Raw genomic sequence first — 17,497 nt, 5'->3', positions numbered from 1 at the left:
GCTGCCCATCTTTAAAAGGTTGAGTTAATATCATGATATATAATGTGACCTTTGAAAAAAGGGTTTTAATGGTCAAATTTTGCTGTAAACATTAATATGATTTAAACAAACATTTTAATAACTGTACTAGTCTCTGTATCCCAATTTACTTTTTTAATTTGCCATGACATTGAGGAATGTCAGTGTTGCATATACCTGTGGCTACATTTCTTAGTCAGTTTCATTAACACACGGATTTAAAGACAGAAAATCATGTTAAGTCATCTGTCATGCAGTGGAATAGAAAGTAGCGAGCTGGAGCTGAGCAGGGATGATGCTGACCTTGGCTTCCAGGCTGACTTTTTTTTTTTCTGTAAAGACTGTCTCATTGTCATAAATCCATAAAGGTTATCAACGTCTGAGAGAGGGAGAGCAGGGGAGTGAATGAAAATCTAATAGGATGTGTTTGGCTCATTCCAGAGTTAATGGTGTTAAACTCTGAGAGGAAAGGGGGCTTTGGCCCGAGAGTTTAGGAGGGGCCTTTAACAGGGCCATAGACCTGTGGCACCCTGCCAACAGCCACTAATAGAGCCATAAAGCAATTACCCGGAAACACTGACAGAGAGAGGGATGGAGGGAGCGAGAGAGATGGATTATGGGACAGATGAATAGAAGAGGAGACAGTAAACAGTATGTTTAGTGGAAGGATGGAAAGAAAGAAAAAAGGAATGTGAATTTCATGAGGGGAATGAGAAAAGTGATGGTAGGGGGGAAATAGGATTTGAGCCATTTGATATGACCATTAGCTGATAATCAGTTTGCAGACAGAGAAAGAGAGGAGAGAGACAGAGAGATTGCATCTCAACTTGCATATCAGATAATACTGACTGTCTGCTAACCCCCCTGTGGTCCTGAAAACTCTGTTGTACATGCTATGTTTGTGTGTCATCACATGTAATATGTTTACAGGACGTTATCTCTGCTAAATAAACATGTCCGAGGATGTCACTGGATGGAAAATGGAAAAATAAGTACATAGTAGTCAAACTGCTGAGCCGCATCTCGCTCTTAACTTGCTCCCAGGCATATATCTTATAGAGTAGAAGTGCGTGTGTGCGTGTCAGTATGTGTTCCCGTTTTGTGTGCACCTATACAAACCAGCCAGAGGACTTTGAATATGCAAAGTGTTACCAAATGTTTTCTGGCTTATCAGTCTTTGAGCTCAGCAGCTGAATGCATTTTTTTGTTCTACTGTTCTGCAATCACGATTCAGCCTTTCCTCCAAATACATTAGATATGAAAACTACAGAGTATTAAAAAAAAAAGGGATGATCCCCTTTGAGAAGATTTGTGTTGTTTTGTTTATAGAATTCAAAGGGGAAAAAATTCAGTATTTTTTAAAGTCATAATGTGTCTGTAGCTTTTTATTTGCTTTTTTCTTTCCTGTAATAGTGTGTGACTGTTTTTTATCCTTCCAGTGTTGGCACAGATTGAAAAGGTCACAGCTATTCAACAATAATACTTTAGCGAATATAAGGATGTGTTCAGCATTGCAAGAGAAATTCCAGTATTGCAAAGATACGAACTAGTCAGACAGAATAAACCAGATTAATGCTTCACAGGAGACAAATGAAATAATGTCTCCTCAGTCTTAAAATGGGAGCAGATGGCATTTTTTATAGTGTATATGCATTTATAGTCTGTGAGTGAGCGTGGGCGAAAAAGTGTGTATGGTCTTGATTTTATTTGTGTGAGCGCATATTGTATGAGCATGTGTGTGGGTGGCCGTTTGTGTGTGTGTGTGTGTGTGTGTGTTCGGTGTTGAAATTTATGCAGAGAACAAGATAAAATCCTTGTGAGTCCACCTCTGTTGACACGCATAAAAAATAACCAAGTGACTGAATTCTGCACCTGTTTTTTTTCTCCCCGCTCAGACGTAACGATGAGGTGACCCACATTAAGATCCAGAACTCAGGTGACTACTACGACCTGTACGGAGGGGAGAAGTTCGCCACGTTGGCCGAGCTGGTGCAGTACTACACCGAGCAACAGGATCTCCTGCGCGAGAGGAACGGCCATGTCATCGAGCTCAAGTACCCACTCAACTGCAAGGACCCCACATCTGAGAGGTGCGCGCAAACTCTCACAATAACGCCCTCATGTGCAAATAGGCTCACATTTGCATGCAGCTAATAACTCCTCTGTGTGTGTAAATCCAGGCAGATAGGCACTGATCAGATCTATATTTTGCTCCTTTGACAGAACTCATTAAAAGTACATTCAAGTTTGTCCCACAGACAATCAAACTTTTTATTGTACAACTTCAAGGGTGACACTTCATCCTGTCATGTGAAGCAGCTAAACCACCTGAGACATGATGTTAGACTAGCTATCAGTGCAGTTACAGCCTTCTTTTGTGCTCTCATTTCTGTTAGTGAGGCATTTGCACCCTGCATAGAATAAAATCCTTGAATACCCTTGTACTAAAATGCAGTTGGAAAAACAAAGAAACCAATAAACTAATCCATATATCTGAACACAAGTTGAATATTCTACAATTATTATTAATGTAGGAATAAGTGAGATCAAATCCTCCTCATGTCTTTAAATGGAGCTTTTTTTATGCCGTCAACATAGGGCTGTGCAATATGTCAAACAATGATGAAAGCTAATGTTACCTTTGTTCCACTGTTTTGCATTGCATTGGAAAAATGTGTAACTCTCTGTGATAATGGTCACATTACAAATAGCCATTTGATCCATTGTTTATATAAAAATATTGATTAGCACAGGTTTACATAACTATTTAAAAAAAGATTATGTGCAATTAGTTTAGAATCATTCATTTAAACAGCATAATATTACAAAACATAATTACAGGATGATGGTATCCTGACAATGCAATTCCACTAAGAGCCAATAGAAAATTATATTGCAATTATATTACTAACAAAGCCTATTGTACATCTCCAGCTAGTATACTGTATAATAGAATGTCAATAATGAAGAAACAGCAATTAGTTAATTAGCTGTGTACCTATACACATATCATATGGAGGGTAGGTGCATTATTCTACACACACACACACACACACACACACACACACACACACACACACACACACACACACACACACACACACACACACACACACACACACACACACATACACAAACTGTATTGAGAGGCACTTTACATCCATATGCATAAATAGTGGCTTACTCACAAATGCATCTTCAAACAGACTAAGTGGGTGGTGCTGCTGTTTTTGTTTATGCACACCAAGTATCCACACACGTAATACCCTTCCAGAGAGTATACACAGGTTGGACACAACTACACACTTCAGCACACACCTACACGCCGTCTTTTAGATGGGAGCCAGCTGGTGCATTAATGCAGGGAATCCACGCACGCGCTCATACACAAACAGGAAGCATTTTGGAGGGCTACATATTTATCTCAGTCTTTGCTAAGAAATTCAGCATGTTTTAGCTGCGCGTGTCTTCGGTAGCAGCTCAGGTTATGTACGCACGTTCTCTTCTATTACACATCTGCACAATGCAATGTGTGTATATCTCACTTTCTATTCAGGTCGAAGAGCAAGTTGTGATCTACGGTTTTGGTTTGTGTGGTTTTTCCATTCTACATACGTCTCTTGTCTTCCCTCCTACACATTCTTGCTCACCACACAGGAAAAAAAAAAAAGCACACATGCAGGTTTTTCATCTTAACATCAGCAACTGAGAGAGGCTGCATGCTATGTTAGAGGCACTTTAATTCTCGAGTAGGAGTCTACGCTCATAATACACGTATAGAAAGACATTATGTTAAACACTAAAGAGTGGAATTTTCTCCTTTAAGGCAGGAAGCAAATCGCTAGTCCTCCCCCTCAGTTGGTCAACTTTCTGTCTCAACTCCTCTCACTTGTGTTGATAATTCATGCCTTGAACGAGCATCTAGCAGAAGGCTGAGCTTGTTGATTTTCACAGGATTTGAAGGAGCAGATGCTGAATATAGCCAGCGTCTCTTTTTGTTGTTGATGTGACTGATCTGTAGCTGATAGCTTAACCTTGAAAGACACAGTGAGCTCACTACTGGCCCATTTTAATATGACGTGTTATCTACAATAAATGGTTTTGTCTCAAGACATCAGTGAAAGCTAACATAGGATTAGTGGGAAATTCAGGTTTTCATGCTTATATAAAATGAAACACAACATCATAACATTGTAGCATAAAAGTAATTACAAGGAGATATCTGTACTCACAATAATCTGGGGATTTATAAACCTAGTTTTAAAATATTTAGTCAGGCTTTATTTTTCTCATCAAGTTTAAATTATTTGTTTAAAGAATTGGCACAAATCATGTTACCATGTTTGTCTGTGGTAATTATAGTCTACAGTTTTTCAATGAATATGTTTGTGTGTGTGTGTGTGTGTGTGTGTGTGTGTGTGTGTGTGTGTGTGTGTGTGTGTGTGTGTGTGTGTGTGTGTGTGTGTGTGTGTGTGTGTGTGTGTGTGTTTTCTCACTCATCTCCAGATGGTACCACGGGCACCTCTCTGGGCGAGATGCAGAGAAGCTGCTCACAGACAAAGGCAAGGCCGGGAGCTTCCTGGTTCGGGAGAGCCAAAGTAAACCGGGCGACTTCGTCCTCTCTGTTCTCACCAATGAGGAGAAACATGAGAACGTGGACCGCAAGACCAAGGTCACCCACGTTATGATACGCTACCAGGTACCTCAGGCATAACTTTGATGCTTTGAGTCATCTTCAAACATGTCATGATGTGTTGTTGCACTCGAGGAGCGCCTCAGACTTGTTGTTGACCTGTTTGATGTTGGTCTCCAGCAGGACGGTAAATACGACGTGGGCGGTGGAGAGAGGTTTGACACCCTCGCTGACCTGGTGGATCACTACAAGAAGAACCCCATGGTAGAGAAGAGCGGCATCGTAGTGCACCTCAAACAGGTATGGGAGAGACATGAAACAAACAAATTTAAAAAAGCATCCGGTACGTTGAGGACATTCTTGGTGTTACATTATGCTGTTTAATTCAAACCACATGAAAATGTTATGTGCTTTTTAAATTTAGTATAATTATTTTTGCTCTGTTGACTAATTAAATCTCTTTGTCCCAATATAATAATGACAGCCCTTTAATGCCACGAGGATAAACGCAGCCAACATAGAGAACCGGGTACGAGAGCTCAACAAAGTAGCGGACAATTCTGAGAAACCAAAACAAGGATTCTGGGAAGAATTTGAGGTACGTCACCTCAAAAGTATCAACACTAGATTCATTTCTTTCAATCATGATTTCAATATGGGAACATTAATATAAATAATATGTAAACATAATATAAAAATAAATGTTGACGTTCCTTTTTGAAATTTCAGTCACTTGAAAGACTCAGTGGTTTTATTAAATGAGGCTTCAGTTAAATGCTGAATGACTCGAGTCATATGTACAAAACATAATTGGGGAAATTAATTAATATAAATCACTTTTTTACTGCCATCTTCCCTGGTATGCAAAAATGTTGCCACTGATGTTTTCAGAATAAAGTCTCCTGTACAACACAACCCTTGCAAACACAGTCATTTGTCACATTTTATTTCTTTATAAATGTCATATAAAATGTCTGTTATATTGATGTCTATTTATTTCTCTCATCTTACATCTACAGTAGGGTTTTCTTCCAGTGTGTTATTTGGTTTCCTCTTTTTCATGGGAAATTCAAATGTATTTATCCTATTTTAACCTTTACATATTGATGTCAGCCAAAGCTTGTATTGTTGCGTGCTCTTATGTTCCTGTTTTTGTCATTTTCATGACACTGACTTATCAAACATGTGAATCATTTCGATTGTGTCAGTGCATAAAAGACAATAGAATATGATTTGGTATTTGCTGGCACAACACCTAGTTTTTACAGTTTAGGTTCATCTTGTTGTCTGGTTGTCTGGTTAACTCTTATTGGATAGCCAGCTCATTGCAGCCTGCAATCTTTATTGAGATGTGAGTTATTTGTAAATCAGATATTAACTAGTCTATTTGGCTTTGTGTTGATAGGCAACTGATTTTATGCATCACTAAAAAACAGATAAGAAAACTATGCTCTGATTGCATGAGATATGCATCAAAAATAAATATATGAAGAGCTTTTTGTGCTCTGGATACATTTGAATATCTCTGAGAAACAGTTCCTCTTATGTGTCCAACCTGAACTCTAACACATGCAGCTTTTGCTATTCTTACACTCCATGGTGACCCCTACTGTATTCAAGGCCCATTACACTGTACATACACACACTATTAATTAGCATCTAAATGTCATAGTCTTAGTAGGTCTGATTTGAACAATTATCTGACATAGCAGTTGCATTATAGCAGATATTGTTTTGTTTTGTTTCGATTTTTTTATTTTATTACTAATGGTCTCATTTCCTTTCATTCTCCATCTTTCTTTTCTCTTCACCTACCAGGTACTTCAGCAGCAGGAGTGCAAACTGCTGTATCCCCGGAAAGAAGGCCAGAAGCCAGAAAACAAGAGTAAAAACAGATACAAGAATATCCTCCCCTGTGAGTCACACAGCAACCTGCCGTTTCCTGTCTCTCCAACTTCCTGTGGAAAGAATGACATGACACAAGTAGACAATGTAGAGGCCTCGGCAGAGTGTGAAGATCAATTTGACTTTAGATTAGAAAAAAAAAACAACTTTCATGTGTGCTATAAGGAAACTGTAGACGTTTTGTTATGCCTTAATACGTTTCACTTTGTGTTTTCAGTTGACACAACTCGGGTTGAAATTACGGAAGCAGATCCAGACATTCTTGGTTCAGACTACATCAATGCCAACTACATCAGAGTGAGTCTGCTTAGCAATACATAGTATGCATGTATATCAACAGCTATGCATTACAGAGAGACAGTAGTTATACACAGTAATGAAGAAAAGCATAGCATCATGATGTCTAATACCTGTGCATGGTTTAGTTAATATTTCACTATCTTTAATTTTAGAGTTCGGTGGTTCGTATTACATTATTACGCTCATCATCATCATATGGCTTTTTCTGTACTGTACAGAGTATGCATGAAGAGGGGCGCCATGTGCAGGAGGGCAAGGTCTTCATCGCCACCCAAGGGTGCCTACAGAATACAGTCATCGACTTCTGGAAGATGGTGTACCAGGAGAATACACACGTCATTGTCATGACCACGAAAGAGATGGAGCGAGGAAGGGTGAGCTCTTGTCACTGAACATACTGCAGATAGTGTCTTTTACATATATATAAATAATCTGTACGCCTTACAGCTGAACTAGAAAGGTAATTGATTTAGTTTAAATGTTTCTTGGTGTTCCTGGAAATACATTATATTCCTAATATCATATTATAGTTCTATTTTTCCTCTCTCCCTAGCTTTTTTTTTGTACTCCCTCCAGCACTCACTACTAATCACTTTCTGGTTTCTCAATATTGCACTCCTTTGAGCTGCTTGATTACTTGTAATAATGGAGGACTATGAACACAGGGGTACTCTGCAATTGGACACATAAGGTTTCTTGATGAGAGCAAGAGCAAAATGTCCCAAATGTATTCCATTAGATGTTAAATATTCACTGAAGCAGCCAAGTTAAATTAATTTAGGAGGAGCTTTAACAACCAGATTGGTCACAAAAAGCCTAAACTAGCCACATAAGATAACAGAACAAATGAAAACAAGAAATGACTCTTCATTACAAAGTCAGGGCTGGTGTTTCATACACTTTCAGTGGACAGTTTTAGTATCTTGTGATGGGCTAAATGCTTTTTCAGGCACTTTCCAACCCTGACAAGAAGAAAACTGGAGGCATAAAAGTCATTGTTGGTTTAGCTAAAAATGGTCCAATATGCAAATCTACAGTACATTACTTTAACCATGAACTGCATGTCAACCGTTTTGTTCAACATTTTCAGAGGAAAGGCAGTATTTGATGGCATAAGCTGATCGTAAGAGAGAAGGGGGGGTATGTGTAGAAGGGATGATGATGTGTGTGTATGTGTAAGGTGTGGGGGTGGGGAAGGAGACAGCTAACAAGGATAGTATGACAGTTAAGCTGATTGGAAAGCTGCTTGAGATGAGCTGGTTCTTTAGATTGTCTAATACCCTCCACCCTCTCTCCTCTCTCTCCCTGTCTCTCTTTCTCTCTCTCTCTCTCTCTCTCTCTCTCTCTCTCTTTTTAATTTGATTTAGAACAAATGTGTCCGTTACTGGCCTGACCCGCACACCACCAGGGAGTTCGGGAAGGTGCTGGTGAAGAACGTGGAGGAGCACTCAGCACAGGACTACATCCTTAGGAAGCTGGAGGTGACCCGTCTGGACCGGGTAGGGAAAACTGTGTACTCAATCAGCACTGTCACACTGACCTGGGTTCATATTATCTAACCCTTCACACACTTATGCATAAACACAATCCTACAGAATTCTACACACATGGGTCTGTGCAGTATTTCACTTTATTTTGAGCGAGCTTTCATTCTATCAGACCTTAATCAGAGCAGACAAGATTCAATAATGAACAGGCAGGAAATTCTTATCATTGCCAATATGCAATACTCATACTGAAGCCTGCATAAAAACCCTTTGATTTTTTTATGATTGGCAAATTGAGGATAAAAAAGGAAAGGCCACTCCTTTTTTGTTGTTCGAGCGAGCACCCTCCTGTTAATGCACACAGCAGTCAGTCTGTTTGAATCTAATTTGAAAGTGGAGGAATTTAAACATTTGGATGTGTGTGTAACATTTGGATATCCAGTCTAGGTGTAGGTGGAAGTTTGCATATGTAATGTTTCCTATTTAATCCTATGTCCTATTCAAAAGTACAATGGTGGTGGCGCACCCAGGTAGCACACTTGCTAAGTTGCATACCAAATAACAGCAATGACCTTTTGTAGCATGACACCCCCCCATCTCTCCATTGTCCCTGTAATAAAAGCATGAAATGCCCTGTGTGTATATATATATATATATGTGTGTGTGTAAACTACAGTGGTGGAGCTCTCATTCTGCTAAGCCGGTGTGAGAGCAATGACAATTTCCTCACCAGAGTGTCCTCGAGTGTCGGTGAATTACACCTCAGTGAAAGCCGTAGCCAAATAAAGCCATTTCTTCATGAATCACACTTAGTTTATTAAGGTTACTGTCAATCTACTGAAGAAGCATCAAACCAAAGAGGACAGACCATTTCTGCACATTCAGGCGTATGCAATGTAAATAATTGACAATGTCAGTGTAAAGGAGAGGCTCAGTTTTTAAAATCGTTTTCATTTTATTGTATATTCCCATGCCAGTATGTATACAGAAGAGGTTTCTGATTGCTGTAATCCCTTCATGCTGTTTTCAACATACCTTCCTCAGCATGGAAAGAAATGAGTGACAGAATCCACAATACTAATAATGAGAGAAAGCATATTCCAGCATTCAGGGATACTCATTAGTTATTATTACAATGCCCGTTCCAGCCACAAAGCCTTCATGTGTATACCAGAGAGTATCCCTCTATCACAGTACAGCATGAGCCAGCCAGCACAAAGGGTGCCTTGGACTTTTGAACAGATTATGACTTTGGGAAAAAAAACACTTTGAATGAAACTGCGGAAGCATCACTCATTAACTTTTACTGAAGTTTGTGATCCATTTTAGTGCAGAATGGAGATTTTGGATTTTGTCTGCTATTTCTTACAGTGGTCTCATGTCTTTTAACAGCTTCACACCTACAACTCATCATCTTTGTTTGCTGTATCTCTTTCTTGTAGAAGGAGCTCCCGAGGTATATCTGGCACTACCAGTATCTAAGCTGGCCGGATCACGGCGTGCCCAATGAGCCCGGTGGTGTCCTTTGGTTTCTAGAGGAGGTCAACCGCACCCAGAGCACCATTCCAGACACTGGACCCATTGTTGTTCACTGCAGGTACAAATAGGCAGGAAGGACATAGCTTAGAGTTCAGACAAAAGAGACTGAGACTGGTTGGACCACAAGATAATTTATAGTGTGTTATGTGAAGAAGAAAAAAAAAAGAAGAAGAATGAGGTGATGTGGTACACAGTTCTTGTGCCTCAGCTGATATAAACAACAATTATTAAATTCCCATCTTGCCCACACTCCTGTGTATACCCACGCAAGCACACACAATGGCTGTCAGCCTCCTCATCTAAACCACAAACCTGAGGGCAACATTATTATGATACTGAAGATACCCAAAACATCTGGCATAGACAATTACAACACAGTCATCAGTCTCTTTAGAGAGCCAAAGCAGAGTGAAAATATATGAGAGACAAATAGAATCCAGTTTTATTTATCAAGTTAGGACACCCACATATTGTAATGTCTTCAGCGTGAGTTAAATAGTAAATGTATATTCAGATTCAGAGACGTGCTTACACACACACACAGACATTCATTTATTCAGTTGGGGTTTTCCCGGGAGTTTCCTGTATGGCTAAACCCCCTTCTCAAGGTCACCACTGGCTTTTTTCCATTTTATGTTCTTCGCCTCATTTTAATAAAGTTTCAGGTGTTTAATAAGACACCTGAAACTGCACTCACATACATTATCATATATTTATGAAATCAGCATTTCATGAAATATGGTGTCAGTTGTCCACATGGGTGCGCTATAATTAAAGTTCAAAATTTGTCCTTCTTATTGGAAATCCTGTAAGTCTTCACCAAATGTACTACATATCAGCAGTGTAACTACTTACACATCACATATATCTGTCTTAAACAAACCAAGCTATTAAAGCTGCAAGCAAATGTTGGTTCTCTCATAACTCTGCGCTGCTTTATTCAATAAAACATCACTCTGTGTGCTTTTTCATGTTTCATGTCAGCATGACCACTAAACTAACCGACTAAACAGCAGGTCCTATTTGGAAAAGGCACAATCAGTTTTTATCCTGCTGTAGTCAGGATGTTCCCTGTGTCTTCATCTGATGCGTTTTGATCAACAAACAGCAGGAGCTATAAAAACCTGATTTAAACTTTGGGGTTTGATGAATAGCATTTATTTATAGCTGAGGATTGTAACCACTTCAGGTTTATCTGAATATTGCCATGATATGTTCTTATTAAGAGTGAACTGATTCACTACTTAATTTCTAATACCGATTTGAAGCAATGCATTTTAGATGTTGTCCATTTCATGTTGACAGATAGGACTTATCATAACAGGGATTTGTCATTTTACAACAGGCTATGGCAAATATTGTAAAAGATTTGTCAATTCGCTGTGCTTCCCTGTATTTCACCATACCGAGCCAACCCAACCTGTACAACAAACATAATGACACACTTAAAAAACACATCTGACTCATTTCATTGATTATTTTTGTCGCAGGGAAATTAACACAGTTCTAAAAGAAATTCAACAGCATTTTTATGTGACCCAACAATAAAGTTAGTGTATTGCTGTTGAAGAGTGAAACCCTGTAAATGGCAGCCTTTTCACTTTTAAGTGTTATTTCCAAGATGAGTAAAACTCCCATGCAACACTTTTTTTTTTAGAACTGACTAGATAACACGCTTCTCAGAATATGACATTTTACAGTTTCACCTTGACACACACTTAATTTTGTCAAGTGCAGCAGCCACACATGGTTTGACCTTTCACTCTGTTGTCCCCGCAGCGCCGGCATCGGGAGGACAGGCACTATTATCGTCATTGACATCCTTATTGATATTATTAACCGCCAAGGTAGGAGACTCGTGTGTTGGAAACTGCCACTGTTGACTTTTTATATTAAAATGTGTCACTTGAAAGTATTTGTACTGTCTGTCAGCTGAACCCTGGTTGCGTGTGTGTGTGTGTGTTTGTATGTGTATGTGTGTGTCCTAGGACTGGACTGTGACATTGACATCCCTAAGACCATCCAGAGGGTACGGCAGCAGAGGTCGGGTATGGTGCAGACGGAGGCCCAGTATAAGTTCATCTACATGGCTGTGCAGCAGTACATAGACACAGCCCAGAAGAGACTGGAGGAGGAGCAGGTACTCACTAGAGCTACACTAAAGGTCACAATTACAGACTGGCTTCCAAAAGTGAAAGAACAGTACATAACATAACCATTTCTGACACAGTAATGAATACTTTAAAACATTTATTTTCAGACACTTGTTTGAGTTGACAGCCTGAAGGCCAGTACTGTTTGTTATGTTATGACACTAATAGCAGTGAGCAGGCATCACTACGGTGGTAACTGTCTCAGTAAGTCTCCATAGTGCCGTTCCACAGCTCCAGGCTACCACACAGGACTATTTAAAGTTAAATTCAGGTCTTACACTGAGGATCTTGTCCTCTATACTGAATCTGCCTGAATTATGTTGTCACTTTGCAGAGGAATAAGATGAAGGAGAGAGAATACTCCAATATCAAATATCCTCAGATGACCAACTCCAGGTCCAAACCCAATATGACATCCTCACGCTCTTCTTCTGTGTAAGTATAACACACATGATGGATGTGATTATTGAAGACGTGATCACAGAACCATAGCAGTAAATAAGTTGTTGTCTTCTGTATGTTATCGTAGGATGACAAACGATGATTCGTCGAGTGTGTACGAGAACATAAACTTTAAAAGCCCTCAGACGTCTTTTAGCAGTAACACCAGGAGGTAAAACCATTGCCGTGGACCTCCACATCTCTCTGTCTGCTTCTCTGTGAGTACTTCATTCATTTCAGTCTACATAGTTTGCATCTCATGTGAAAACTAATTGGTTTGGTATTTTGGTATATTAGCAAATCCATCACTTGTAAAAAGCAATCCTTTCTACTGTAGTATTTTTGTAAAAGGTCTGCATTAAAGCTGATGTGGTAGAGAAACTGAATTGGATGCTGTCAAATCTTTCCTACTGATACAAGACAGATGGTTCAGTTTCTTCCAGTGAATCAAATTAATATTGCTCATGTAAAAAAAGAAGGAAGAGTAATGTTCTCTCATTTTCATGGCTCAAATTATAGTGTGACTATGTCACTGAGCTCCCTTAAAAACTAAAACCCTGAGTTTCCTTTAAAGTAACAAAAGATTCAATTTAGGTTCAAATTACAATCAACCTCAATTCTCACAGTCTCATTCTTTACTCTCTCATAGTGATTAATTAAGCAGAAAGGGAACCCAGCAGTGTGAATGTGATCGAGTCAGTGCTTTGGTTTGGGGTCATCAGCACAAGACAGACATACTGAACAGTGTTTCCATTGACCTGTAGATGTATTTAAAATGCATGTCTAATGATTTATTTATTTTTATTCTGTCTTTTGGACTTTTTAGAAAATGATAATACTTGCAAATATAGATCCAATTTCCTTTTTACTATTTATTTTGATCTCTCAATGTCTGATTTCAATGAGGGATTCAGATGTGTTCTTTGACATATTTTAAATGTGTAACTTTTAATATAAGTCAAAGTTTTAGATCTTTTTATTTCCTTTTTAGATTAATGTGGGTACAATCTTTCTGGATATCTTTATTTTGAATTGTGTCAGCCAGCCACTACTACAAGCTGTTATTTCTGTTGATTGATATCAGTTGACATTGGATATTAGCTTCCACACTTACTGGCTTTGACAGGATTTTATCTCTGACTGTCAGAGTCCTGCTTGTAGCTTTGTAAGTGAGGATATTTTTGGTAGCGTTTGACTCGCTGTCTCTTGACTTCTGAAAAGAAAAGGTTTGAGTTTGTTCCAAAACTTTGTTCTCACGGTTTATATGTGCAGCCTAAAGGGAAACAAAAGTCATGTTCAGTGTCACTCTGTTATTATTCCAGTTAAGTATCTTGCATAAACTTCAACTTCAAACTTCAAATCATGTTCTTTTTCTTTATCTTGAGCCACAAAGTTGTTCTCATGCACACCCCAATACAGAAAATAATAACATTTGCCCAACATGGAGCATTTTTCTGTTTTTAACTCTGTGTATGTGCTCCGTCTCTCCCTGTCCAGAAAGCCTGGCAGGTGTAGCTGTACGTATGCTGAGTAAATGCTCCTTTTAGCTTGACGTTGTGAAAGACTTCACATCCTTACGTCCATGACTCAAAGTGACACAGGCCATTTATTCTGCTTGTCCTGCTTCTCTGTTTGTGTTTACTCCAGTTTCAGCGGAGGTGTCGCTTCGTCAGCGCCTGAAAATCCCTTTTGGGGAAGGAGGGAGTGTGGTGCTCTGAATACAGCCCACCACTGTGGACCCTGCCTGGGCTGAAGGTGGCGACCCCTCTTCCTGCTGCTGGACTTCTCTGTCTGGAGTCAAACCTCACCCTCCATGGAGAGGATGACTTTACAGCATAGCTGCCCATACTCAGGGCCCCTGTCCCCTCCCTCCCCTCTTTCCCTCTCCCCCGCTCAACTCCAGCCTACCAAAGCCTTTCCTTCTCTTAACCAGCGAAAGTGCCTTGTCACAGGATGTGTCTGTAATCTAGCTGTTACATCTCCTCTGTTACTTCTTTCCAAACCCTGGAAAACCCAAGCTGACATGACAAACAACCTGTTTTTTCCTTGGTGCGACGGGTATTAAACATGGAGTCTGCCCCGGGTCTGAACTGAACAAAGCTGTACCGCGGGACCCGAGAAGAGGTCAAAGTTAAGCTACTTGTCCGCTCGTTGCCAGAATTGTTTGCTGTCCTTCTTTCTCTGTCTTTGCCGGCTGTCTTTTGAACTTAAACCTAAGACTGTTTATGCCGCATTCTGTCTCTCCAGCTGTCTTGGTTATTAATGTAGCCGCTGAGTGATAACAGGGGCAGTGACCTATCCTGCTGCAGGACCCTGAGGCACAGGGGGATCGAGCAAGCCCTCGAAAAATCTTCAGCAATCTTGTAATTTCAATTTAGGGTGTAAAAGTGGACTCTTTATTTTATTTTATTTTTGAGTATGTGACTGATTTTCGAAGTGATGTTGTGAAAGAGTTGTGTATGTAATCTCCCTGGCTGTTGCAAATGCAAATCAGCTGTTTTGTGGTTGTTTAACAGAATTGGAGACCATCTTTACTAATTATAGTTACTGGGACATACACATCAGTCCTGTCTGTCATCCTGTAGGTGGCCTCCAGTTGTCCCACTTTGAGTACAAACTCATTCAGAAACATGAAAAAAAAAATTTGTCTGTCCTTATAATCAGTTTATTTACATTATTTCTTAGTGTTTTGTTGATACTGTTGGTGTCATGGTTGTGTAACATGTAAGATGTTGATTTTTTTTTTTTAAATACATATTTATACAGGAGCGTTGTGGTGGAAGAGGTCATGTTTAAGCACAATTGTCTAAGCAGCATCCCCAGCACTAACTTTATTCAGATGAGAATAGTAGAAGTTGATATTTGATAGGAGGGTGGGTGGGTGAAGAGGATTCCTGAATGAGTAGTTCGAGGTGAGCGGGGTCCCGGCTTTGTTTGACTGGCTGTCCTCGTTAATCAGCAGGTCTGCTGCAGTTCAACATCTGTCGGAGGAGATTGTCACAAGGAGACAAGGGAAAGGGGGTGATTACAGCAGGCCAGATGGCCATCTGCCTGAGATTGAAGAATAGATTTGTCTCTAAAAAGTAATTTAGAAGATGGCCATAATCCAGGCTTGATGATAGCGGGGCGAGTAAGCCGACGTCATTGATGTGATAAGGAAAGCGGTGGTGCCGCTGAGCACTGAGCCCTCTGTGCAGTCTGCCAGATTGTCCGCTATTTTTAGCCTTCAGGATCAGCACCAAAATATCCCACTCAAATACTAGTGCAGATATGTTGGTGAAATTTGACCTAGCTTGTTTAAAAACGCAATCACCTAATGTCCCTGACAAACTTTAACAACATTGGTGTCTCTTGCAGTAGAAAGTTATGATATTATGTCTACAGTAAAGTCCATTTTCATCTCATGATAACGCATCAAAATGAACCATGAATGAACAGCACTTGTTGGTGGTGTTTCTGCTCAAACCATTCCTCCGTTCTCCACCAACAGACGTGTTTCAGCTAACCAGGTCAAGGACACTCACAGATATGTTTTCTTCAGTCATAAATCAGCCAGTTTTCTGCTTCACTGCTCATAGAGAGGCTGCAGCTGCTGATTTTTAACAAACATGATTTAAATATATAGGTAAGTGTAATCAACGTGCAACTGGAGTAATACAGTAGCACTCAGCCATTGCACTGTAATTTGATACCGTGCAGGATATTATAATAATAATAATAATCAACCTGCAGCAGCCATATCATCCTGTCAGTCTGTATGTCTGTTAAAGGCGTATGAGAGCACAGTGTTTCTATTAAGGCCTCAATACATCTGTAGAAGCTTTTTTCCACAGATTTTTAGTGATTTTTGCCATCTGGCTGTCAGCTGTGAGACTTTTCCTGGTATAAATTGTCACCATGTATTTTAATGGTTGATTCCTGATGTGAATAAAAGCTATATGAAATGAATGGCATTGAGGCCCACGTCTATTAGAAATGCGCTGCGCCACTTGCTGTACTTCAGTTGAATTTGAACATTTCTGAGGTTTGAATCTCCCCCTACCCACCCCCCTCTTATTTCCCTTTTCCCACCTGAAATGTGATTTCTTTGTCCTACAAATGAGAAATGACTTCCTGTGGGGGTTTTTTGTTTCTGTGTTCCTGAGCTATCTTGCGCTGTGGATAATTTAGTTTTTATGGTTTTTCACTTTGCCTCTCTGGGTCAAATCGTTTCTAATATGGTGAAACATCAAATACTTGAAAGTGTGAAACTGCTGAATCTTTGGCCTCAGGCTGTCTGGATGTGGAAGTATTTTTGGTAGTGCAGTAGATTTTTGCCATCAGTGTTGTTGTTGGGTTTTTGTCTTTTTCTTTTTTCTTTTTTTTTCTTGTTTCATTTTGATGATATGTTTCAAACTGTATATTTCGAATTGATTGTTTTGTCCATTATTGCATTTTGTATTGTGTCTATTATTATTATTATTATTATTATTATTATTATTATTATTATTATTAATACTATTATTATTGGTGTAATTGTACCATCAATAAGTAAATTCTGGCTCTGAGTCGAACCAGTGTACTTGGAGGTATGCAGTAGTAACATGGTATTTTCTCTCTGCTTGTCCTCTTTTATTTACTTGAACATGATGTGGATATCTTTTTTTGTTTTTGTTTTGATTCCTTGTTCCTCTGTTGGTCACAGTATGCCTGAAGTGAGTCGTAGTATACTGAGCTCCTATGTTCAGTGGAGGCTCTTCCGTTTTCTTCTTCTTCTTGCACTGGCTCTGCCTTGACGCCTTCTTGCTGTATAGGCTACAACTGCTGATGCAATGAGCTGCCAGAAATGGCACCGAAATGGTTTATTATCATATAGTTTAATAAAAATCTCATGATGGCACTATCTAAATTTACTTTATTGTCTCTGTTGTTTTTTACTTGTGAATTTGATGCAGGTTTGGGGGAGGAATCTCTTCCGGTATTGGAAGAAGTTTGTGGAAACTTTGAATGTATCAAGCAGGCAGGTGCTGTCCCTGTAGTGG

The 17,497-nt window shown here is 39.5% G+C and overlaps 1 protein-coding gene across 3 annotated transcripts in view; it reads left to right on the top strand.

Annotated features, from left to right (window-relative positions):
* The window catches only part of ptpn11b (protein tyrosine phosphatase non-receptor type 11b), a 50,288-nt gene that overhangs the window by 20,428 nt on the left and 12,363 nt on the right, over nucleotides 1-17,497 (top strand). The window contains exons 3-16 of one of the 3 annotated variants that reach the window (XM_062426782.1): nucleotides 1,914-2,108; nucleotides 4,525-4,717; nucleotides 4,835-4,951; nucleotides 5,136-5,249; nucleotides 6,470-6,566; nucleotides 6,774-6,853; nucleotides 7,075-7,230; nucleotides 8,224-8,355; nucleotides 9,786-9,940; nucleotides 11,662-11,729; nucleotides 11,871-12,022; nucleotides 12,370-12,470; nucleotides 12,565-12,694; nucleotides 14,124-17,368. In XM_062426782.1, the coding sequence (XP_062282766.1) occupies nucleotides 1,914-2,108; nucleotides 4,525-4,717; nucleotides 4,835-4,951; nucleotides 5,136-5,249; nucleotides 6,470-6,566; nucleotides 6,774-6,853; nucleotides 7,075-7,230; nucleotides 8,224-8,355; nucleotides 9,786-9,940; nucleotides 11,662-11,729; nucleotides 11,871-12,022; nucleotides 12,370-12,470; nucleotides 12,565-12,652 (1,648 nt within the window). In that variant the 3' untranslated portion in view covers nucleotides 12,653-12,694; nucleotides 14,124-17,368. Of the gene's footprint in view, nucleotides 1-1,913; nucleotides 2,109-4,524; nucleotides 4,718-4,831; nucleotides 4,952-5,135; nucleotides 5,250-6,469; nucleotides 6,567-6,773; nucleotides 6,854-7,074; nucleotides 7,231-8,223; nucleotides 8,356-9,785; nucleotides 9,941-11,661; nucleotides 11,730-11,870; nucleotides 12,023-12,369; nucleotides 12,471-12,564; nucleotides 12,695-14,123; nucleotides 17,369-17,497 lie in introns of those variants that run through there. The other 2 variants (XM_062426780.1, XM_062426781.1) reach the window with 2 other exon arrangements.

This window comes from Scomber scombrus, chromosome 10, assembly GCF_963691925.1.
Source record: "Scomber scombrus chromosome 10, fScoSco1.1, whole genome shotgun sequence".
NCBI lineage: Eukaryota > Metazoa > Chordata > Actinopteri > Scombriformes > Scombridae > Scomber > Scomber scombrus.
The sequence above is the reverse complement of the archived record's forward strand: the minus strand, read 5'-3'. Positions and strand labels throughout refer to the sequence as shown.